Source organism: Clarias gariepinus, chromosome 28 (genome assembly GCF_024256425.1).
Source record: "Clarias gariepinus isolate MV-2021 ecotype Netherlands chromosome 28, CGAR_prim_01v2, whole genome shotgun sequence".
NCBI classification, from domain to species: Eukaryota; Metazoa; Chordata; class Actinopteri; order Siluriformes; family Clariidae; genus Clarias; species Clarias gariepinus.
The window spans coordinates 3949220-3975336 of record NC_071127.1 but is presented as its reverse complement, the minus strand read 5'-3'; the positions used below and the strand labels follow the sequence as shown (position 1 = coordinate 3975336).

General features: G+C 38.5%; 1 protein-coding gene across 5 annotated transcripts in view; it reads right to left on the bottom strand.

The window, feature by feature from the left end:
• Nucleotides 1–26117, bottom strand: part of LOC128515708 (RNA binding protein fox-1 homolog 3-like) — a 214124-nt gene that overhangs the window by 3916 nt on the left and 184091 nt on the right. For 3 of the 5 annotated variants that reach the window (XM_053489840.1, XM_053489841.1, XM_053489839.1), the window contains 5 exons: nucleotides 22243–22375; nucleotides 20786–20825; nucleotides 20222–20280; nucleotides 17273–17351; nucleotides 13714–13835 (listed from right to left, as the gene is read on the bottom strand). In XM_053489840.1, coding sequence (XP_053345815.1) covers nucleotides 13791–13835; nucleotides 17273–17351; nucleotides 20222–20280; nucleotides 20786–20825; nucleotides 22243–22375 — 356 coding nt within the window. In that variant the 3' untranslated portion in view covers nucleotides 13714–13790. Of the gene's footprint in view, nucleotides 1–13690; nucleotides 13836–17272; nucleotides 17352–20221; nucleotides 20281–20785; nucleotides 20826–22242; nucleotides 22376–26117 lie in introns of those variants that run through there. The other 2 variants (XM_053489837.1, XM_053489838.1) reach the window with 2 other exon arrangements.

The following is a 26117-nucleotide window of genomic DNA, read 5'->3' as shown; positions in this document are numbered from 1 at the left end:
TATTTTAAATCCAATTAAAAATGATATACTTTATGTGAAGTGTTTAGTATGAAGTTCTGTTTTGTGTAAATTGTCATTTTGTGCAAAGTGTCATTTTATGTAAAATGTTGCTTCATGTGAAGTGATGCTTTGTGTAAAGTATGCAAATTATTGATGGGTATAAAGTGGTGGCTCGTGTACTGTATAGTGCAATTTCATGAAAGGTGATGTTTTGTGTAAAATTATATTATGGGTAAAGTGTCATTTCATGTAAAGTGTTGTTTCTTGTTAAATGGCGTGTAAAAAAAGGGACATTTATTATTACGTGATGTTTCGTGTAAAGTGTGACTTTTGGTAAAGTTTCACTTTGTATAGTGTCATTTCATGTGTACACTGTAAACCCTAATGTTGTCTTTACTTATACGATCAAGTAATGTTGACTAAACATTACTTAAAATTTTGCATTTTGGACCCATCACTTAAAAATATAAGTTCATTTAACTTATTTACCATCAAAATGCATAAACTTAAGATTTCAAGTGTTGTGAACTCAAAATCATGATTAATCCTTTGGGGGAAAAAACATTTTCAAAAGGTCAATTTTCACAAATGTGAATGTGGCGTGGGCGGGGCAGCGGCTGACGACCAGCATGCTTTGCGGGGATGTCGGTGTGTTCACCATGTTGGGGAAGGGTGTTTGGGTTAGTGGCTTTGGCCCTGTTTGTGTGTGTGGGTAAGGGGTGATGTGGGAAATGTGCTCTGGTTCATGCTGAGGCTGAATTGGATGCTGGTTTCTGTGTGAATGAGCTGCTCATTCCGTACATGTTGTGTACCTAATAAAGTACTCTCCAACATTCTTTCCAGCGGAAAATTGTGGCATTTTGTCAATAAAAAAAATCTATGCTTAAAAATGCTGTTCATTGTTTTATTTCAGTACGGTGTGCATAAAGCTTGCAGTCAAATATAAGAACATTGTTTAACAGGTTTAAGTTACATTTTCATGTTGAGTTAACTTAAATATATAAGTACACTTAAAAAAGAATTATACCAAGTGAACGCAATTTTTTAAGTACATTAAATAAGTGCTAAGTTTGTTGAACTAAATGATTTAAGTACAGTCTACAAAACCGCCAAGTTTAATAAACTTAAATATGCAAGTTTTGAAAGATTCCATTACTCAATTAAATTGAGGCAACGAGTTTACTCAATCATATTAGTCCAATTAACTTATTAGGGTTTTCAGTGTAGTGTAATTGTGTAAAGTATTGTTTTATGTAAAGTGATACTTTGTGTAAACTTATTTTGAATAAAGTTTAATTTCATGTAAATTGATATTTTGTGTACATTTTTTTACTGGTAAAGTGTTATTCTGTGTAAAGTGTCATTTCAAATAATGTGACATTTTGGGTAAAGTGCAAATTTGTGTAAAGGTATCATGTTAGGTATTGTTTTGTGGAAAGTGATGTTTCATTAAAAAAAAAATGGGGGGGAAAGTGACTTAAATTTTTTGCACAAATGACTTGTGTTTAGTTTTTTATGTTAATTATATAATTGTAAAAAAAATCTTCCATGAGTTAGTTAGTTAATGAAACACTAACGAGTGATGACGCCTGTAATCTGTGTCCTGTAACGTCTTTATTCACACACTAAATCCAACCAGTTCACTTTCATTTGAGACATATACTGTAGAAACATCAAATGTTTTTGGGATAAACAAAATACTGGAAGTTTACACATAATTTAACAACTATATGTAAAGGAAAATCAATCACAGCTCTCAGTAAAAAGAAATTAATGTGGAATTGTGTAGATCACTGAAGTATTTTTAAACAGCTGAAAAAAAATTAAATGACACTTTGATCAAATGAGAAAAAAAGAAAAAATATTCTTAAATACATCAGACAATTAGAGACATATAAAAGACTGATAATAGAATCAGCAGTATATGCAGCATGTACACAGAACTCTATATACACATCACAATGTTCGCTTTTTTTTTGCTTGCTTTGCTTTTTGCAAGAAAGATTTCTTCCTAAAACTTTCTCTGAAGCATGTATTGATAAATCATAATTGTTTGTAGGTAGATTAATAATAAAAAAAAATCAAATACTGATTTTGATGATTTACATAGGTAAATTAAAAAGTAAACAAAAAGAATGATTAAATTATTCATTTGAATAAACTATTTATATTTAAAGGTATTTATAATGTTTAAAATTAAGCTTAAATCTTCATTTATTATTCAATAATTTAAAAAAATGCAAAAAACAAATAGATAAAATAAAGTAGAAAAAACATAAATAAGGGACAATGACAAAGAAAAATATAACACTGCAAATTTTCACGAAGCATTATAAAATATTTATAATAGTACAAGTTATTCTACACTGCTTACGAAGTGTAGAAAATTCTAAGCTTAGCGATTTATAAATACAGGCTTCATTAATCAATTTCTCAGAAGAATTTTTGATAATAGTGGAGTAAACATGACAGCCTGCATTGCAGGACGTTTCCAAAGACCCAGAGTTTATACATTTTCTACATAGGAGGTGATTAGTACATACCTTATACCTGTGCTGATATGTTGACTTTATAGTCATATATACTGTAGCTGTAAAATATAATATAATAACTGAATATAGTAACTAAACCCATTTGCTGGTTCACTGGACAGGATACGGTAAAATGTACATCACTGAAATAAGAAAATATTAAAATAAAACATTGTCATTTATTGTTTTTTTTCATGGCTCAATACATAGCAGCCTAGGTTTGCACAGATGTGTGTAGTCAGTGAGGTGAAGTAGTACAGAAAGACAGCTGCCTTGAGTAAATATGTACGTATAATAATGACATACACTGGAAATAATGCTATAAAGTGTTAAATCTGTTAAAATGTTTTCGTTTTATTTTTACTCATTATTTGCTCCTTGTAAGATAGACGTTAAGATACGTCGAGGTTAACAAATTGTATTTTTTCCCCCTGAATTATTTCATTTAGAGAGATTTTTGAGGGGGGGGGGGACTTTTACATTTGGCTACAAGTAAGGACTGAGTTATGAAAGGTTAATTTATGAAATGCGCCATGTTTAGTACACTGGGGGATAAGTGCTGACTCAAGATACATAATAAAATAAAAGACAGGGTTCAGATCATAATCCTCAAAGTGTTCAGTATTAGTCTATACAGTAGGTGCTCTGTTGGGCATGGGGTCAGTGTTTTCCTGATTCTGTGAACAGTCAAATCTTTAGCTCATGCTCTTGGGAATTTTTATTTGTTAGGTTTTGGCAAAACAAAAATATATTGAAACTGTACATACAACATACTCTAAATATAGCTAAGTCTGCTTAGTGTCTTTACTAGCTACCAAGTATTAGAATACCATTCCAGCATATTTATTTATTTATTTTAAAAGTATCATATTGGTTCAATGTTTAATCTCTACTTAATACTGTAGATTTGTAGCTAAGAACTGTCACCTCTTAGGCCTTGTTCACACGGGCGTTAAAATAGAGCTTTTATTTGCGTTTGTAGCGTCCGGTGAGCGCGGATCAAGCGGCGAGTGTTTTTTTTACACATAAGAGTCAATGAGAGTGTTCACATGGGCTTTGGTGACGTGCGTTGTCCAGCTGTGCGTTTATACGGCATTAAAAAAACGTTGCATGCAGCTTTTTCTTGGCGTTTAAAACCCAAAGAATGCAAGGAAACCCCTTCTAGTTTGTTTTCTTCGCATTCATTTTATGCTTTGGAGGACCGAATATATATCCCATGATCCTGCATGCTATACACAGGAAAATGCGGAAAAGGGCAAAATAAAAAAAATAATAATTGTTGAAAAACGTACGTAGAAATTTTTTCATATACCACAAAAAAACCTTTCTTTAATCCGACATTGTTTAGTCAGAGAGTGAACCCGGTAGCGGCGGGCTTTCATATCCAGTTCCCGACACTGCCCCCACAGGTTAACACACAAACTACAATTTGGGCTGCAGGCTGATGTTAGACAGAGACAAACGAACACCGGTGTAGAAGTCAATCGATCGCCACCACAAAACGCAACATAAACGTCTAGAACAATCAGAGCAAGTTTGTTTATCCAAAAACAAACCCCCCCCCCGAAGTTAGGCCTGCTGATAGTGATGCTGTGTGGAAAATTGTGACAGTTGGCCAAGCCCTAGCTGCCCCTGAAGATTTCTCAGCTAGGTTGGGGGACTTTCTAATGGCTGAGGGTAAGACCCTAGTTGACTTACAAGGTTTGTGCAGTCTTTCTGCTCCTCCACGAGGGCCTGATGAGTTGGTTTTGCATGCTTCAGTCGACGTAGTCAGCCGAACTAGCAAAAGGCAGACTGAGGGGTATGGTTATAGGGGTATGGAGAGGATTCTGTAGAGTATTTGCTTAAACAGGCCACTTAAATGGTTCAGGAGAGTGAATAGCTCAGTGGTAGCTGGCCAGGGGTAGCTCAGTGGTTAAGGCATTGGACTACGGTTTGGAAGATCCCAGGTTTAAACCCCACAACCACCAAGTTGCCACTGTTGGGCCCTTGAGCAAGGCCCTTAACCCTTAACTGCTCAAATGTGTAATGAGATAAAAAAAAAATGTAAGTCGCTCTGGATAAGAGCGTCTGCCAAATGCCTAAATGTAAATGTAAATGTAATTGGCTGAGCAAGAAAAGAGATGTCGAATCCTAGAGTGTTTGAGAGGGCCTGCTTTAGAGGTTGTAAAGTCACTGCGACTTGTTGAGCAAGGTGCAACTGCCAAAGAGTTCCTTACATTTACATTTAGCAGATGCTCTTATCCAGAGCGACTTACATTTTTTTATCTCATTATACATCTGAGATTTGAGGTTTTAGGGCCTTGCTCAAGGGCCCAACAATGGAAAATTGGAGGTTGTTGGGTTTGAACCTGGGATCTTCCGAACTTTAGTCCAATGCTTGATATTTTAGCTTTACAAACTCAAGTGGTTGAGATGAGTAAGAGAGAGTCCTCTACTGAGAGAGCTGTTGCTCCCCTATCAGCGGTTCAGATGCCTTAATCTGGCCCCAGCAGATCTGAAGCTGTTGCTTTAAGTAAGAATGTTAGACTATTAAGCTACAAATTAAAGTCTAAGGGAGTTGATGCAGCTAAGCCAGCAGCCACAGTTGCTGCTGTTGGAACTAAGCCTGCTGATTGTGGTTCTCCTAGGAAAGTGCAGAGCCATTGAGGGGATGATGTCCGCTTCTGTTACAGGTGTGGGGAAGATGGCCATATCGCCACCAGGTGCTCCTCTGATGAGAATGGGGAAAAAAGTGATTAGGCGACTTATAGCTTGCCTTAAAAAAGCCAAGGATGAGTGTGTCCCTGACAGTAGATCTATTAATGAAACCGCTTACTGTTTTTCCAAAAAACAGGCAGTGCACGCTAAGGCTACTAATCCATTTCCGGAGGGTCTTATTGGTCCTCCATCCACTGTGCAGGTTAAGGTGAATGGTCACACCTGTACTGCAATTTTGGATAGTGGGTCACAGGTGACCATCATTTTCGAGAAATGGTATGAGAATTACTTTTTAGGTATACCCATACAACCAGTGTCTGGCTTAGCCATCTGGGAACTCAGTGATACAAGTTACCCATATTTAGGATATGTTGTGGTTGACATGCAGTTTCCAAAAGAGCTTGTTGGTAAACCAGAGACACTAGCTGTGTTAGCGTTGATTTGCCCTGGGCCTAACACACCAGACCAGGTCCCTATTATTCTTGGCACCAATGCTAGTTTGTTCCATAGACTTACTGCGTTATGTGGTCGTTCAAAGAGTGACGCTCTGGCTTGTGCAGTGAATGTCAGCAGTGTAGGGCCCAAGAGGGACCTTGCTTCGCACAGCCTTAGTAATAGGGACACAGATGACACAGTGGGCTTGGTGAAGTGGATGGGGCCTGATCAGCTGTCCCTCCCGCCACAAGCGTCTTGTTGTGTGCTGTGCCAAGTGGACTTCTGCAAGCCAACGCCTAAGGGTATTGTTGTGGTGGAGGCAAGTGATGGCACCCCATTGCCACAAGGTGTAATGGTTCAGCCTATGGTAGCTCCAGTTAGTGCCATTGACCCTAGTTGTTTTTCCTTGTTAATACAGAATGAGACGAAGAAAGAGGTTGGCATACCCCGAGGTACGACTCCAGGTAAAGTTCAGACTGCTGAATTGACAAGTCAAGCATCTGAAGAGGTAGATCCATCTGCAATTGATTTTGGTGATTCACCTATTCCTGTAGAATGGAAAGACAGACTTAGGAGAAAGCTGTGTTGCCGACGTAATGTGTTTTCACTCCATGAATGGGGGGTTTGCTTAGCCAAGGAAGTAGAGCATCATATTCGTCTGTGTGACCCCCGACCATTTCGGGAGAGGTCCAGACTTCTTGCGCCTGCTGACATAGAGAAAACATCTGCAAGACCTGCTAGCTGCAGGAGTGATAAAAGAGTCTCGGAGTCCGTATGCATCTCCTATAGTGATTGCAAGGAAAAGGAATGGTAGTGTGCGTATGTGTATTGACTATCGGACTCTGAATAGTAAGACAATACCTGATCAATACTTGACACCGCACACCGCGGATTGTTTAGCTAAAAGCTGCTGGTTCCCTGTTTTAGACCTCCGTAGTGGTTACTACCAAATAGCCATGGCGGAGGAAGACAAGAAGAAGACTGCGTTTACTTGTCCGCCCGGTTTGATCAGTTTGAGAGCATGCCGCAGGGATTTATGGGTGCCCCTGCGACGTTCCAGCGTTTAATGGAGAAGGCTGTAGGGGACATGAACTTGCTACAAGTCCTTGTTTATTTAGACGATTTGATTGTGTTTGGTGCGACGTTGGGGGAGCATGAGGATAAGCTCATAAAGGTTTTAGACCGCCTCGAGGAGGTGGGTCTCAAAGTGTCATTGGACAAATGCCGTTCTGTCAGCCAAAAGTAAAATATGTGGGTCATATAGTGTCGGCAGATGGGATTGCCACAGACCCATCTAAGGTGGAAGCTGTAACCCGGTGGCCACTGCCCACTGAGTTGAAATCGTTGAGGTCATTCCTTGGGTTCTGTGGTTACTATCGCAGGTTTGTTGCCAGCTATTCCTCCGTTGTAAAGCCACTGACTGACCTCACTAAAGGTTATCCTCCTGTAAGGAAGGGCAAAAAAATGAATATTATGGGAGAAAAGCATAACTACAAGGAGTCTGAACCGTTTGGTCAACGATGGACAGATGCATGTACAAAAGCCTTCCAAGACATCATCAGTCGCCTTACTAACGTGCCGGTGTTAGCCTTTGCTGACTCGAACAAGCCCTATGTCTTGCACATTGACGCTAGCCTTAAAGTGCTAGGTGCTGTTTTGAAGCAGGTGCATTCTGAAGGCGTTAGGCCTGTTGCATTTGCTAGCAGGGGCTTAAATGCTGCTGAGCAGAAGTATTACATACACCAGCTTGAGTTTCTAGCTCTTAATACGTGTATGGCTGATTGTTTGGAAGTTCCTGCAAAAGCCGCTCCTGAATTGTACGTTTTTGCAACCCATCTAAATTTGGGCTAGTTAGAGCAGTTCACATGAGAAGACTTGCAAAAAGCCCAGTCAGATTACAGTGTTCTCAGAACAGTTAGAGAAACCTTGAACACTCGCCAGTGGCTGTCTTATTCAAGCCAGTGCGATTCTGATGTGGCTTTGTTAAAACGTGAGTGTCAGAAATTGAGAGTTGAAGACAAGTTGTTGTACAGAGTGACATGTAAAGCTCCGGGGAAAGTAAAATGCCAGTTACTACTACCTGAGAAGTTTGGAGTGCGAGTGTGTGGTGCTTTGCATGATGACATTTGGGCATAGAGAGGACGGTAAACCTAATAAGGAACAGGTTTTATTGGCCAAAAATGGTCCAGACTGTGGAGAGTTACATAGGAAACTGTGGAAAATGTGTGACATGGAAGAGTCCCTGTCCATGCGCCGCTCTGTTACACCAGATAACCTCAAAGGGACCTGGAGTTTGACTGTATTGACTTCTTGTCTTTAGAGCCCGACTCCAGTTGGTTCGCTAATATTCTAGTTGTCATGGATCATTTTAGTCGCTATGCGCAAGCATATCCTACTAAAGACCAAAGAGCAGTGATAGTCGCTAAGGTCTTGGTTGAAAGGTTTTTCATTCACTATGGCCTCCCGGCCCGCATTCATTCGGATCAGGGCCGTGATTTTAAGAGCCGCTTGATAAAAGAGCTTCTGAGGGTTTTAGGTATCCGTAAGTCACGGACGACTCCTTACCATCCCCAGGGAGACCGCAACCAGAATGTTTTAATAGAACTTCTATGCTGGGCACCATGGGAGACACTCATAAGCGTCAGTGGAGCCGCCACCTGAGCCAGCTTGTGCATGCATACAATAGCACCAAGAGTGATGCCACTGGGTTTTCGCCCTATTACATCATGTTTGGGAGAGAGGCTAGATTGCCTATTGATGTGTGCTTTGGAACTGACGAACGAGAAGCAATCAGTCACTCATGTTATGTGGAGGAGCGAAAAAAAGATTTACAGAGTGCGTATGAACTTGCGGAAAAGTCTACAACACAGGTTTACTTGAGAAACACAAGGAACTATGGAAGAGTCTTGCATAACCAAGTATTAGCCAAGGGTGATCAAGTGCTCTTGAAGAACTTGGGGCTTAAAGGGAAACATAAGTTACAGACTAGAACTCTTCACCTTATTTGGTGATGGAGAAGCTTTCTGATTTGCCTGTCCATAGGGTAAAGCCAGAGAGTGGTATGGGAAAGCTGAGAACCATTCACAGAGACAAACAATTGGTAGTTTAGTTAGAGTATCTGAGGAGTCAGATGTTCGACAGCTTACCAGGAGACCGGTAACTAGGACTCAGAAAAAGTCCTAGTTAAGGACGAAAAGAAACCTGTTAAGAGGGGGAGAGTGTAGCCCTGTGCTATATGTATATATATATATATATATATATATATATATATATATATATATATATATATGTTTTATTTTCAATTGTAGAATGTTGGGAAATATAAGTTCTGAATGTACTATGCCGACATGTATTTATTTTCTGGAGGCCTGAATTTTATTTGAATGTTTAAACATTTCTTATTTTATTGGTTAAAAGTGTATGGTGACCTTTGTACCCTAATCGGTTAGAGGGGAAGCAGGGAATTATGGGGAGAAGAAGAGAGGAATTAGTGGAGGGCAGACGGCTAATCTGAGCGCTTTAACAAAAGAGTAAGAATTACACAGTTATTTCCCGCATCTAGGTTTTAGAAGTGGACTGATGCTGATATAAGTTTACCGGACTGATAAACTGCATTATTAGCGACTGTGTGCATGGAATATTCGCCGAGTTAAACCTGCCGAGAGAGCATGCCCCCGGGTGACACCTGGCCGCCATTTTGACTACGTGATTCCGACGTGGTTTTATCCTCGGTGCACGAGGACTGCTGACTGCATTGCTGAGACCTCGGAATTCATCTGAGAAATGACTTTTTCCCTCATCTGAAACTTCAGGAACCTGCTCCCTTTTGTTTGCTCCTAGAGTTAAGTGACCTCTCATGGTTTATGGTCTCACCGATCCCAAGCATCGTAATCAGGCCTGCAACGATGTTTTGAGAGTTAAATTTAATTACTGCCGGCATAGGGGTTTATTGTAACTGATTTAAATAGAGTGCAGACAATTGTGAATTTGACTGTTGTGATGTTCAGTGTTTAGTCTATAGTTATTGTATGAAAGTGCACATATTTTATTTTTATAGTTAATTTCTCCTATGAAAAGGAACCATATTTTTATTTATAAAGAAAAAAGGGTATAACCTTTGAGAGGAAGTATTATTTTATGTATTTTATTTTTGTGTAATTTTATTTTTTTCCAAAAGAAAGACATAAGAGCAAGTAAAGAAATGTATTTTATTTAAAATTCATTGTTGTGGAAATTATAAATTTTTGAGTGCTTACTCATACAAGAGTGCACAAACTCCTAGATATACGCATCTATTGTGTTATCACTTTTAGTTATACAAATTCGGGGCGTCCCATAGTGGAGTTAAATCCATTACATGCTTGTTATAGAGGCATGGGGGCGCTACATTATTATTATTATTATTATTACTTTCCCCTACTACTACACCCAGACATGTTCTCAGTATTGTAGATGTGTTGTTTTATTCAAATGCCAGTTATTTAATGCAGTGGTTGTCTGGATGACATTTTTTTTTTAATCAGATAAATTTTTACATGTTGTATAAGCGAATTAAGAAGTTCAGGCAGATAATCTCCAAAACATACATTGATTGACATTTGAAATATTGCTTTATAAATAAAAAAAGTCTGTTTCAGCAGTATTTTAAGACTAGTATAGAAGATAAGTAGGTATTAAGTAAGATTGATAAGGAATGGATCCAAGAACATTCCTAAGTCAAAACCAGCTAGTAAAACTATAGATAAAATAATAAAATCATCATTGACTTGCGATGTTCCCCTGCTCTCTTAGCATCACCTTATTGAATCAAGCTTATGTAAAGTGCTGTAGATAAGGAATGGGCTCTTTAAGAGAAAAAATAACACAGAATGTTCTGTTAGCTGACATGATATTAATTCCAAATTGTTCAAAAAGTGTTGAAAATGGTTTTGATGGAGCATTGGTACATTCTGTGACTAGTTACAGTAGTTAACATGTTAGCTGCATAGCTAGCTCATTAGTAAGCCAAAGCAGACTATAAAAAATAAACTCTAAATAAAATTGCTACATTGTTCTTGCCATCAGGCTTGATTAAGATACATACACCATGATTTGCGCTTAGGGGAAGTCGACAGGGGCGCATTACAAAAACATAAAAGGTACGCAGCACAAGCATCGATGTACAGTTTGGAGATTTGATTCAGATCTGGTCCTTCTGCTGCCGAGAGCGTTTGAAGATTTGCTGGTTCACAGAGGCAGGATTTTTGCTACACTGAGCACTTCGCTGCATTGATTAGCCCGTTAAGATTTAATGCCTAATTAAATCAGAAGTTGAGGGGCTTTTGGGACCTATGCAGTTTGTGGACTCCCATTGATTCACTTTGCGTGTGTGTGTGTGTGTGTGTGTGTGTGTGTGTGTGTGTTTTCTTTCTTGGCAGATGTAAAGGAGACCTTTTTAATCAAATATCAAACTGCATCAGGTCAGCAACAACACACACACAAAACATTTGAGGCGTATAAGCTGCGGGATCTAATCTGATCTGAAATGTGGATCCAATAAAGAATTGGAAAACATAAATATATAAGCTTATATATTGTATACTGATATCTGCAATAAGATGCATGGATCAAAAAACTAAACAAAAAATACATACTTTAACCATTAGTGTACCAATATAAAGTTAAAACAAATAGCGAGTCAAAGGTTTTTTATTTTTTTCTCATTTTTCTAATTAAAATTAACTGAAATTGAAACTGTCCTGCACATTATTAAAACATGGAACTTATTTAATCTCTTAGTGAAGTTGCATGGGTAAAAAAAAGATAGGAGGATAAATCATAGCCATGTTTATCAGATAAAGTAAGAGTATTTTTAGACACCCACAGTGTGATGAGAACTCATGGGTTTTGGACTAAACAGATGTGTGTCCATAAGAAATCCACTTGTTATTGAGACCAAAAACAACTTCAGATTGCTAATGAACATAAAGATTGGGCTTTGGAGCGATGGAAAAGAGGTCCTGAAAAAGCTTCGACCCTATTCCCGTGTCCACTGTACAAGCCTCTGGAGACAGTGTTATGATCTGGGGTTGCTTCAGTTACTCAGGTCTAGACTCAGCTACGTTATGGGACAATAAAAAGAAGTCAGCTGACCACCTGAATTTACTGAATCACCAGGTTATCACATCTGTGGAGATTTTCTTTCTTGATGGGATGGCCGTATTCCAGGGCCCAAACTGTTAAAGAGTGGGATCATGGGATCATGAGGAATCCATATTAAACTGAAATTAAATTTTTAAAGTGTGTGACTTTGACAAAAAGATTGAAATTAAATATTTAAGTTAGAAAGTGGAAACATGACTGGTTTTATTTGTTCCTTATTTAATCGTCTATATGTCCACATGTTCAAAAAAAAAATCATAAGTGTACTTAGGAATTTTAAAAGTACGAATTGGGTGTACATATTTTAAAAGTTACAAGTATACCATTATTTTTAATTACTGTCTTCAAAAACTGGAGACAGTAAACAATGGACCACTTTTCAGTTTAGTGTTCCTAGTGGAATTGTAAATAATAAATGAATATAAATCTATGAATACATTTTTGAGCCCATATTGAGGACCATATTAAAATACCTATGATGTTATAACATTAGGGACTATAAAATAAAAAGTCTATTTCTTTACTCTACTTTTGAAAGTCCATGCTGGATTCAGTTTTTCATTAGAGGCACCAAAACCTGAAAAATGTTCCACTGTAGGCTGTAATTCAATGGAATGATCAGTCTGTCAGGATTCCTGGGTGTCCGACTTTTGTAGATAAAATGCATAGACAAAACTCTCAAGGAAATGACTTTTTTCTTTTTTTTTTGGCTTCATGTTATATCACAAAAACTTTACAAAACTTCAGACTCTAACTGAAACTTCCTATATGCTAAATAAGAAGGTATTGAAGGTATATATGCTTGCGCATATCTGAATGGCAAAGGTAGGATTTATTTTGAAGAATTATTTTAAGAATAAGTAAGATAATTATTGTCTGAAGTGTCAGTGATTTCCAATCCCAAAGTAGCTGATAACTCAGTTTTTAGTTTATGATGTCAGAATGTTTTTTAAATAGATATAGAGTTTAACCTGGAAACCTTTTTGGCGATACAAGGTGAGTGTAAAGTTCTAAAATTAGTTAATAATAATAATAATAATAATAAACATAAATGTTGTGAAATAAGATAAACCAAATATTAAATTGATTTAAAATATAATTTACAATAAACCTTATGCCTATACTTAGCACAGAATTTGTTTGAAATCAAGGGAAGACTTCATGACACACAAGGTGAGGCGAATGTGGTCATGTTTGTTAAATATCAGCGCACCTGGAATTTAGCCTGGAATGTTATCTAAATACATAATAAATGAATAAATACAAAAACAGGAATGTTACACTTTTCATGCTTGATGTAGTTGTAAGATTTTCCTACTGACTAGATATTTTTCAGTTTTAGTCAATATTAGTATTATATTCCTAAGAATTTATTAGATACATTTTTATAAATTTAAGATTATTTAGAAAAAAGCAGAATAATTGTTAATTTAATTTCAGTTAACTCTAATGTAATACATATCTGATTATTTAGGATTTTCTCAAATGATCTTGGTGTTTAATCTCCCGATTTTTTGTATACATTTTATTCATAATTATTTTTTAAACTATAATTTGTTTAAAAACGTATAATAAATACATGTTATGTTTTCTAATAGAAAACTTTTTTTTTTAAATTGAACAAATTTTGTGGGGGGGGGGGGATCAGAAGGATTATCTTTATATTTATGTCATATAACATCAGTGGTGTTTTCCTTTGCATTGGGAAATAAAAAGTGATGGTAACAGATCAACAAGCCGTCATGAAATAAATACACAGGAGTGTAAGGGCTGGGTTTGATTCAGATGTAAACCATTATAACCTGTGACATCATACAAAGCCAGACACAAATACACAAACACACACAAAGCTGTTGTGTGTTCTGACAGTGCACTAGTTAGTGTTGTGGTGCGACGAGGCCGTCGACAGCTGTTCGTTTCGCCTGTCGAATAAGAGGGGTTTGCTCGCTTTAGTTTAACACGGCCGGTGTGTGTGTCTCAGCTTTAGTAGGGTGTGAAGCGACTGTACGCTCCTCGGCAGAGGCTAGCCTGCAACATCAAAGATGAAAAAAGAGGAGGGCAGTCAGAGTGATGGAGGCGGAGACGTCTTTCCTCTTTCCTTCCTCATTCCTTCCCTTCCTGCTCCAGCACACATGAAGAGAGCCAGATCAGGAAACTCTTTCTATTTAGAAAGTTCTGTTTTTGTTTGTTTTTTAAGCTGTGCTGCGTTTTCCTGAAAGAAGGTAGTTGTATATTGATTGAACTTTATGTGTGTGTTAGTGGTACAAGCATTTATTTGTTGCTGATGAAGAGAGAAACTTTCCCACTAGCATTTTCCACTACCTGGATTTTCCAAGAAACAAAACAAAAAACTGGATTTTATAGACATATTTGTTCAGGGCCTGTGTGTAAATTGTGCATTGAGTCCTGGATTCTGATTGGTCAAACATTTATTAACTTTCTATGATTTTACTATTAACCTTTAAAATATTGTGTAATGGGGAAACAATCAACGTTGAATATAGAACAATATCTCTATTTAAGGGTTTCCATGAAAGATGCAACTATGGCACCTAATGACTGGTAGAGTTTAACCCTGAGCCTTACCAAAATTATGAGGTCATGATGTGACTGTGCAAGAGCACTAATTAAGATTATTTAATTATTAGATGATAATTAGTTGCCTAATAAAACTCCATGTTGTTTTGTTAAAATCTATTTATGGCAAGGCACAATACAGGTTGTTTGATAGATTTCAGATACAGCAACATTTATTTATTTATTTATTTAAAAACATCTGCATATGGTCAAAACAAAATCAGATTAATTATCAGTTATCTGCAATTTGACATGTATCACAAGCCATATGGTTATTGTTCATGTATTTTTATTCTATTTATTAAGTCTACACAAAACATCTCACTTCCTGGGCTTTTAGTCAAATAAATTTTTTTTTATTAAAAGCCCAGCCACCTGAGAGAGACCTCAGGTCCTGTTTTGTTTTACAGTATAAGGAGGAAACATACACAAGGTTCAGTACTGTAATCCAGCTGTAACACTGACAACATCCCTCATCATGATCACTAGTTCTTATTATAATGTGAGATTGAAAAACCCAAGACCTGTACGGATCGTCCATTCCTTCTGGAAACACTCGTTTCAAAAGAGACATCCTGTTAATATTCTCTTTTAAGTGCGTCAAAAGGTGCCAACCTCACAGCCAGTGGCTTTAACGCACTGTGTTCCTCATCAGACAAAGCTCTGGCTACACGTCTCTCCACGGGCCACGTCTCAAACCTTCAAAGACCCATTCTGACTAATTGAGAAGAACTTCAAACTTTTCATTAAAGCGAAAGAACTGGTTTACTGAACTTTCTCTCCACGCTGGAGAAAGAGAGCCTCACTCGGCCTCGGAGGAGCTAATTACCAAATTACTGTCTTTTTAAACGTGAAGGAGCGCCGTGATCCTGTTCTGAGATGTTAATCAATTATAATAAAAGAATTAGGAGCTGTTGGATTGTAATTCTCTCTTTTCACTCAGGAAGTGTTTCTCTTTACATCGGCATCACCCGCACACACTCATAACTCTGTATATGTGGATAAATATACACACACAGCATTAGGATTTATGATTATAAGGATCGATGTGGCTCTTGTGGAAGGAAATTCGGAGGCTAAGAGGAAAGAAAACAGAAGATTTGCTCACAGCAAAAATTTTTATTTGAGCAAATAAGGAGGATTTGACGAGGAAATGTCATAATTAATGAAAGCTTTTAGCTAGCAGCTGCACTGCGGAAGAATTTCCCTCTTGTTTAATGCTCGTTAGCATGACGCAATGCTTAAACCCCTGACTCGTTTATTAGGAGAAATCAACTCCAGTTATTTATTAATTTCTTTCTTTTTAAATCTGATGTATGCATTTGGATCTCCGACAGCACACTGCAGCGCGCCCACCATGCTCGCTAAGCTCTTGAAGAAGAGGAGAGCTCGTCTCACTCTCTGCCCAGTGTTTTCCATCTTTGATGTTGTGTTTAACGCTCCATACTGCCATTGCTGTCAATTCTTTCATTTACTGAAAGCACCTTACTGGATAGGGGTTTTCGTAAGGTGCTTAAGCAGAGAAGTTTGATGCTGCACGCGCTAGCTAAAAACAGACATTAACTTGGCTGCGGGAGAGATGACAGTCCCTGCGTCCCATCCTCAGAAGGCATCCTCTTTGAAAGAAAGCACAACAGCTGTCTTGTAAACAATTACTTGTTTTCCTTTTGATGTCAATATTGTAATTCTGTTAAATTTACCCAAATAGCAGAAGGTTTTGCCAAAGTTCTGCTTTAATGCTTCCTTTCAAATGGAACACAGCCTGGATATCTCAGGCGGAACTACTACTCAAAGTTACAATCTACCCAGGAAGGGACCACAGAGAGAGAGAGAGAGAGAGAGAGAGAGAGAAAGAGAGAGAGAGAAAGAGAGAGAAAGAGAGAATGTGTATACATTTGTTAGGTGTGTGTAAGCAGTTAATATTTTACTTTCAATATTATTGCTCTCATATTATGTGGTTCAATGTATAACGGTTATATGTAACACAAGAGTACAGTATGTACAGTATGCTGCAGTATGCTTCACTGTCATGTCAGAGAGTAAGAAATATCCACTAGAGGGCACTAGAGACAACATAACACACACAAACAGATAATTCCAGTAACACAGAGTCAGCGCACAGGGGAAGGTGAACACCGGGTCTCAAAGTAAAGTCCACCACCAAGATCTTGGAAAAGTTGTTTTTACATTTTATCTTTATCTTAATTCAACATATTAAATATTTGATCCTTATTCCAGGCACTTTTGCCGTATTGACAGCGCTCTAAAACTGCTATGTTCATACAGGTGCGGTGTAGTGTTGGTGTAAACATGGGGGCCCAGGACATGTCTGCTTCTTTTCTTATTGTTTATTAATTTGTCCCTCTTTTTTCAGATTGAAATGGACAGTTCACTGTGTCAGTTGTATAGCACGACCTGTCGCTGTTTCCGACTGAACTCTAGTAAATAAGAGATTCGACTCTAAGCAGACTCGACTGCAGACGTGACCTCTTGCTGTGAGCCACTGAATTGAGCCGTGAGACCCAGGACATGTACACAAGGCACTAAACGAAACGTTGGATTTGACAAGCAAAACGTTTTAAATGAGTGCTGAGTTGATAATTTGATTTCTCGTGAAACCGGTTAAGAAAAGACTGAAGGGGTTTATTGGTCTCAGCTTCACACTCCTGAGAATGCATTTATTTTTTTTATTTTCATTTGTTTATTTATTTAAATGTTTAAAAAATGTATCCATTTCACTCTGATTTGAATTGTAAACAAACTAATAGGGGTAAAAACAGCTCTTGGTCATGAACTTAGACTTTATGACCCGGTGGTGTGTGTAGCGTGTGTGTGTGTGTGTGTGTGTGTGTGTGTGTGTGTGTGTGTGTGATGCAGCAGGAACTCACCATTGTGCCGATGCTGTATGTGGCAGCCGGGCTGATCGTGTGAGTGTACGGATCTGCCGTTGCATAGACTCTACCATAGCTAAACACACACACACACACACACACACACACACACACACACACACACAAAGAGAGAATTTAACACTGGTGTATCACTGTGGAACATCAGCAGTGTTGGTTTCACTCAGTTAGGGATGGTGAAGTGTATAAAGCTGGGCAGCAGGAGAAGCCCTCAGTGTGTAATAATGCAGATGCGTTAATGGCGTGAAGGAGAAACAGAGACTTCGTTTCGCATTAAAGGTTGTGAGTGTGTGAAGGAGGCTTAAAAAAAAACAGAAAAAAAATGACGCAAACATTTCTATAAATAATTAATCACACTGACTTTGCACTCTGCATTGTGTGTGTGTGTGTGCGTGTGTGTGTGTACTGTACCTACCTGTTTATCATATATTTCTCTGTTTTATCCATCTGGTATCTCTGTCTCTCCTCCTATTTGCATGTTCATTTGTAAATATTTTGGTCTGTTTCTGTCTGTCTGCTTCTATCCAGGCATGCACGTGTGTGTTTGACCATCTGTCTGTCCTCATGTCTGTCTGCCGGTCTGTCTGTTTCATTGTATCTGTCTGTCTATACAATCACTGTCTGTCTCCAGTGGTCTGTCTGCCCATCTGTCTGAGAGTCTTTCAGTCCGTCTCCGAATGGGAAAGAACTGACGGCTGTAAAAGGACAGAATAAGACGTTGCCGGAGAAAAATAAGACAGAAAGGGAGGAAAATTGAGAGCTTGAGGAACTCCTGTACTGTAGGACTCTCTCTCTCTCTCCCTCTCTCTCTCTCTGTCCATTGTGTTTCTGTACAGTTTTTATCGCTGCCGGTTCAGAACTAATCCTCCTCCTTTTTTTCTTTTTTACAGAAGCAGGACAAGATGCGTGGCTTTTATTTATTTATTTATTTATTTGACTTCACTTCATCCTCTATTTACTCTGGCTTTTCTCTCCTCCCCTCTTTCCTCCAGTGCTCACATACAAATAAAGGAGGTCTGCAGGGAGCAGATAAGGGAACCTGAGCCTGGAGCGCAGGGCAGCAAGTCAACCAGCAATACAGAGAGAGAGAGAGAGAGAAAAAGAGAGAGAGAGAGAGAATAAAAACTGCACTAACTAAATCAGGAGATTAACATTAGATTATTAGATTCTATAAGTGAGTTTTTGTGCTTTTGTTGTACTCAAATAATAAATGAAGCAGTTTTTTTTTTTTCTTAACAGATCAACCTTAGTCGTCTTTCCACTGCGGGACAAATCAGATACTTGACTTTGGCTCTAGGGTTCCTGGTCCTGGTTCTCCTGCAGTGTGAGACACACAATCCTGAGACCTAGGTTGTTTACACAGCACATTTTCTGGTTTTGAATGAACACCCTACAGTGTTTATGTATGAACTCTGATCAACACTGCGGATTTTACTGCGTACATGACAGGGTAAGTACTTACAGTACTATGATCTCCTAACAATTTACCTTCTTCCTAACTATAAAAAAAAATACATTAAACTCCACTAAAGCCACTAAAGAGACATGGGGGTGAGAGGATAACATTTGTTAAAGAAATGTCAATTTTGGGGGGAAAAAAAGAAATATTGAAAAGAAAAAAGAGATATAGGACAAAAATTTTTTAGAAAGACGACATTCAAAAGTTATGTTCAAAGGCCCAGCACAGTTCAGGGCAATCCTGAGATTTGAACACAGAAATGTCTGTTCAGGATATAAAATGGTTGAAATTTCTGGGCTGGAAACTTATAGTTCGAAACATTCTTACAGACTAAAAGACCTGCGATACATTTAATCGGACTTTAATCGGACTTCTCCAGACTTAGGTCTTAGGTCTATAGATCATAAGAGTTTTGTGTTTGGATAAATTTCATGAATAGATTTCATTCCCGAAAAAAAATATCATGGGTTCAAACTAAGAACAGAATCTAAACATTGCTAAATGAAAGCACCCTGACCAGAGTGACTGGGATGAACATCATGAGAAAAATTGATTTGACAAATTCCACAAACCAAAAGCATGAGGCCTGATTCCCTAAAAAGATCTGAGAAGGTTCTAGGTTAAAGTTCCTACACTAGCATGTCCAGCCAGGAGCTCTACAGTAGAAAGACAGCTAATTGTTGCCTCCACAAGCCCAACCGCTGGAAAGCAGCGACTCGCCGAGCGCCGAGTTTCGACAGGAGGAGCCATTTGTAGGGAATTTATCGAACATTTTGCGAGTTAGTTTACCGTTTCACGTCTCTGGAGAAAACCGGGCTAAAATCTTTAGCGAAGTCCCGCCACCTATCCGATAATGTTGGGCTGAGACGAGGCGTGCGCTAATCGATGAGGGAGTCCGGGGCATTTATTCAGGAACAGAAACAAATACACTGAGAGCGGAGAAACAAAACAAAACAAACGGCCCTGTCCCCGTGGCCAGAGCTAAATGAGTTTATATACAGGGAGAAATATGGGCAAGAAAGAGCAGGGAGGGAAATCAGTCCCGAGGGACACACACACACACACACACACACACACACACACTCTCTCTCTGGTTCTCTCTCTCTCTCAGTGCCACTGATTGGTGTGTTGGAGTGTGTGGATCGATTGTAATGTTATTGAACGCAGAGAGCAGTGTGTTTAGATCATCACTAGCGACACACTACATCCGTAATGTCCATATGACCATCCAATACTGATAAAGAACAGAAACAGTTCTGCTCGTCTTTTTATATAAACTTCTCTCTCTCTCTCTCTGTTGTCCTCCACTCTGTCTCAGTCTGTCTTTTGTTGTTTGTTCACACCCCAGGCAGAGTAATTTCAATTCAAATTTATCACTCTAGCTTAGAGAAACTGTGTGTGTGTGTGTGTGTGTGTGTGTGTGTGTGTGTGTTTGTGTGTGTGTGTGTGTGTGTGTGTGTAATACATACCTGTCGCTGTATGCAGTAGCTGTGGCAGGCTGGGCATATCTGTATGCTGCATAGCCTCCCTGCACACACACAAAAATATTGTAAACCAAATAATAGAAATGGAGATGGTGTGTGTGTGTGTGTGTGTGTGTGTGTGTGTGTGTGTGTGTGTGTGTGTGTGTGTGTGAGAGAGAGAGAAATGGTATTTTCGTCTCAAATAGTGCAGAGAAGAGACTGATCTGATGCCAAATGCTAACCTCATCTTCATCCTGTGTGTGTGTGTGTGTGTGTGTGTGTGTGTGTGTGTGTGTGTGTGTAAGAGAAAGACTGTAGAGGGAGTTTAGAATTTGCTTGTCAGGTTTCTTGGTAGAGTGGACGCCCATCCATCGACTCAGTTTAGAGAGTGAAGTTAGAGCAAAACTAGGGTTATTTTACACTCTCAGGGAATTGCAACACACACACACACACACACACACACACACACACACACACACACACACACCTCTCTTTCTCTCTCTCTCTCTTTCTATCTCCTACACACAATATTTTAATGTCTGATTTATGAAACTAGAAGTAGGTACTCACATAGATCTCAGCACCATAAAATCCATCCTGATAAACAACACTAGAGAGAGAGAGAGAGAGAGAGAGAGAGAGAGAAGACATGAGATACATTGTGCACCACAGTTATATTAGTAACATTTATGGATGGTTGATTGATATTGGGAGAGTAAAAATAAAATGATAAAGTCATAATAAAGATGACAGGATGGAAGAAGAGTCATGTTGGAGTGATATAAGTAGGAGGATGGAGGTATGGACACAGAGTAAAGATGGAGTTAGACTGAGAGTGAGGATGGAGTGATGGAATGAGGGTGGAAATAGTGGGATAAAAAGAGGTGCCTTTTGATAAACGGATGTGACTTGAAGACAAATGACTATGGCATGAAAGAGTTGCTCTGAGACCAGCAGAGGCATGGTTTACACATCTGTGTGTGTGTGTGTGTGTGTGTGTGTGTGTGTGTGTGTGTGTGTACAGTATAGCTCCTATATTATGCAAAGTCCTTCCTATATGCATATGGGTCAGTTTATCCACATTCTCAATATAGAACAATCTATTTTTTAACACACATGCACACATTGTATGAATGTACATACATTAATCACTCCTTCCTTTAAGCACAGGTCACACACGCCTTCTTAAAGACTCACACACAAGATTCTCTCACACACCAGAATAGAATCAAATTTCAGTTTGTTTCAGAACTGATGAGGCACTGCATAAGAGATCTAAAGTAGAACGTTAGAATGACCACAGAACTAGAATAAGATGTCAGAACTGCTGAATTCACTTTAACTTCCAGAACAGAACTGCACTACTGCACAAGAACTCCAGAATGTCAGAACTAGGATCATAAGATTGCCATCTGAACCATAGAAGACAACTTCAGAATCTGTTTAGACCTTGAGCAGTACTTCAAAATCAGTTTCAAAGCTGAATCAATATCACATCAGTTCCTCTGAGATTCAGGGCTTTACCACATTAAACCACAAGAATCCAGGATCCCATCAGCAATACTTAAGAACACATAAACTGGATTTCAGACCTGAGAAGGACATCAGAACTAGGATGGATTTGATGTTACTGGAATAGAGCTGTCCATGGTACTGGAACTAGTCAACCAGTTTGTGGGTCTGAATTTTAGCTGTCCATGTTACAGAATCTTTGCTGTTTATGGTCATGAAGCCCTGCTGTCCATGGTACTGAATCTCAGCTGTATATGGGACTAAAACTGAGCTGTTTCTAATACTGAATCTCAGCTATCCATGTTACTGAAACTTCGCTCTTTGTAGTTCTGAAACATAAACATTATAGAACTAAATTACCACTGTGTGAAGTACAGAATGACAGCTCTCCATAGAACTGAACAAAAATTGTACGTGTTACCGGCACAGCTGGGCAGTACTAAAAAGTATGTAAACTAAATAAAAACATTAGAGGCCAAAAACATATTTTTTTCCCGCATCAGACAGAAACTCACGCTCCATAGGCGGGGATGGGTGGAGGAGGTGGAGCTGTGCGAAAAGTGTTGTATACAGCTCGTCCTCTTCCTCTTAAATTAGCTCCTCTGTATGCTACTGCCGCCCCTGTGGTTGCATAGGGAAACCCTGTTACTGGATAGAAGGAGAGAAAAAGAGAGGAAAAGGAATTAATTTAGCATAAAATCAACTTATATACTCATAGCAAACAGAAAACAAATAATAAAGCAAACACACACACGCACACACTAATATGCAAAATTGGAGACAGCCCTGTCTATTATATATTCACAATACTTTTTTCTACTATGTTATCTGAATTTAAGAAGAGCATTTTAGAATTGAAGCAAAACATAACTTAGTAATTGCATCTTGACAAGCAGGACGTGACCTGAACCTAAGAGAACATTTCAAGCAGAGTATTTGGACTGCAGTGAAACCCTGCAAGCTCAAGTATCTGTTTCATAAATCAAAACCAAGAAATGCAATTCCAGAGCATACAAACCAAACAAACACAAAAACAACACATGCATGACACTGGATAACTCCTAAGATCTTAATGTTGTAAAACTATCCAGAGAGACCAAAAGAAAACTCCGGGATGTGTTTGGGAATCCCGCCGGGATTTAACAACACCAATCTCTTTGATGCTGGCTGTTTAAGCCGTTGACATGCTGAGCATCTAATCTAGGGATGAGAGCAGCTATCTAATCAATGGCTAGGGCTTAATTACCTCCGTCTCTCTCTCTCTCTCTTACACACACACACACACACACACACACACACACACACACACATGAACTTATTTAAGTGGTAAGGGTACTCAAACAGGATCAGTATGGAATTAAATTTATGAGACGTTCAGAAGAAGTCCTTTAGCTACTCCAGGCAACTCAGAAGGTTCTCACTTCCCACTCATCCTCACTTCATGCAACACACTACAGGTTCTTGGATGCTTTCACATCTCCAAAACATTGCAACTGCAGTTACAATGAAGCACATTTTCCTAATTTGAGATTGGTACAATGCTCACACAGCAGTTAATAATAAAACAAATCATTGAAATCCTGTACATACTGTACTAATGTTACAGTGAATGTTGTGCAAATGTTGCTGTTGCTGTACTTAACTTGCAGAATATGGTAATGAAACATGGTAATGAATCGCAACTACTTGTGGCAGTGAATTACAGCTGTCCATGGTACTGAGTCACAGGCCTTTATGGTCCTGATACTGAATCACAGCTGTTTTCTTATCAAATCATAACTATCCAGATGATTATGACGCTTAATCAGAGCTGACCATTTAACTTAATCACATCTTTCTACGATATTGAATCACAATTGTCTTTAACGAATCACTGCTCTTCCATGGTAATGATTTAGTGCTGTCCATGATGAAAAAAATCAAAGTTGCCATTGGAAAGAATCAAAGTTGTGGGTAGTAAAAAAGATGATTATTGCACTAAATCACAGCTATCCATCGTACCGAACTGCAACTGTGTATTATTTTGAGACGAAGATAATTATTATACTTAATCAAATCTGTTTGTTTAAGTAAATCACAGTTGCCTACTGAATTAAAGTTAGCCATGGTACTGAAATGCAGCTCACATCACCTTATTGAAATGAATCACAGTATTTTGTCATACTAAATCATAGTTACAGTAATTGTGGTTTTGAATCACATATGAATATGGCACTAAATCACAGCACTTCATGTAAAGAGTTGTTCCTTGTCCTGAAATTTATCGCATTTTACCGATTCGACTGAAATGTTTTTTTAATCGTATGTACTACAGCAAAACTTGATACGTTTATATGTAGAACAGTGTGCGGTGCTAAATCACAGCCACACAGAGTCTGTGATGTTGAATTACGGCTGTTTGAGGTGCTGAATTATAGATGTCCATGATGCTAAAGTGCTTTGTTTCATCATTCCTGCTACAATAACACTTTAATAGTTTAGATTTATGGGTGTGTACGGTGCTAAATCCCAACTGCCCATGGTTCCTCTGAGCAGAACGTAGCTGGAGTTTCATTACAGTCTGATCTGAATGTTTTGACTAACTATGGTGGAAAGAGAAGGGAATAAAAAAAAATCAAAAATATTGATTTATCCAACATAAAAAAAAAACAAAAAACTTTTTTTAGTGGATGTATTGATACCGGATAAATACTAAGAAACAATGCTAAACTGAAAACCAGAGATGCCCCTCTCTCAGGAAGCACATTTTGGGCGATTACTTCATTTCCCTTCTCAGACAGGGAACCCAATCACACTGAAAGAAGCCAACCCCCCTCTCTGTTCCCGTCTCCCCTTCCCTGCTGCTCTCACTGAGCTCACAGGGAGGTTTATGTTGCAGGATGAAGAAAAGGAGAGCTGTTTTGGCGCCATGCAGACCCCACCCCCCCAGTGTTACCCCCCAGTGGTACTAAAGAGGTTCTCCTGCTCTCTGAACCACCCCACCCCCTCCTTCTGCCAATACCTCAATCTGAACAACAACATGGAGAATGATCAGAGAGAAATAGAGAGAAAGAGGGAAGGAGGAGATGACATCTAAATAATATAAACATGGCAAGCAGGGCTGAAATTCTAATAATAAAAATCAGAATCTTCAGAAAACGTATGTTGAATCTGAGGATTTGAACAAAAATTTAGGACTATAAATCTAAAACCACATGACTTTATGGTACTGACTCACACATTAGGACTGCAACATCAAACTGGAGGAGCATAATGACTATAATCTGCATAATAACTTTCAATTTAGAATCAGTTAGATTAGAACTCGAGATGTGAGTAAGTAATCTAGAAAATAATGTTTTTCAAACAGCATTTGGTTATGAAATCTTTACTAGGACTGCATGAGAATTTGAACAGAAAGCATGCTGTAGAGGACACGTTTCTAACCACATCAGAACATGGAATTGCATTAGAACTCTATAAAATGATTCCAGAACACTAGAAGAGTATAGCAGATATTCAAGTTTAAAGGGATAGTCCATTAAGTCTGTCTTGATTTAGAAGTTTAGGTGCATATACAATTAGTACTATATAAAAGTTATTGGTCATTATAAATGTTCTGATCAGCACACCAACCATATACAGTAGTTTGTCACCTGGAATGTGAGCACAATGTAAGGAAATTTGGGCCAAATCATGATAATTTATTGTGCATTTAATTGTTGTATATTATGTAAACTGGCTGCTGTAACAATACAATTTCTCTTTGGAAATCTATCTATCTTTCCAATACACATGTGATTCATTTATTTCAAAGTAACTAGCCATATGGCTAACCAGGACTAGGCTAACTGGAATAGGCACATATCCATTTCCTGGTGGGAGAAAAGAACCCGATTTGCAATAAATACAACTTTGAAACAGACCAACTGGATTAAGCTCAGTAGGACTGAGGAAGCTTCAGCTGCTTGAGCTTGAGCTCAGCTCTTCTTTGGAATGTATTTTTGCATGGAATGAGGATTGTGGAATTTTGTCCCAATTATTTACGCCGTACTCGCATTCCTGGGGTTAAAACTTCACCATCGGTGTGCAGAGCAGGAAAACTTATAACAACCAAAACCGATAGTACTGTACTTATATGTACCTCAACTTCAACTATGCCTTTAACTGAAAACTATAGAGCTGCATGAAAACTCAATAATATAGTAATTACAGACAACCATCTGCTGTGTAGAACTGTTCTTCAGAACTGCATTAGAACTCTGAAATACAGCCATAAGACTGACTCAGTTCTGAACCATACTTCAGAGCTGTATCAGGACTGGCTCAAAAATGCTAAGCGAAAGCTCAGAACTCATGTAAAGCCTACTTTTTAGTCTGCACAGACCTTTATCTCGTTTCCTCTCTTCTC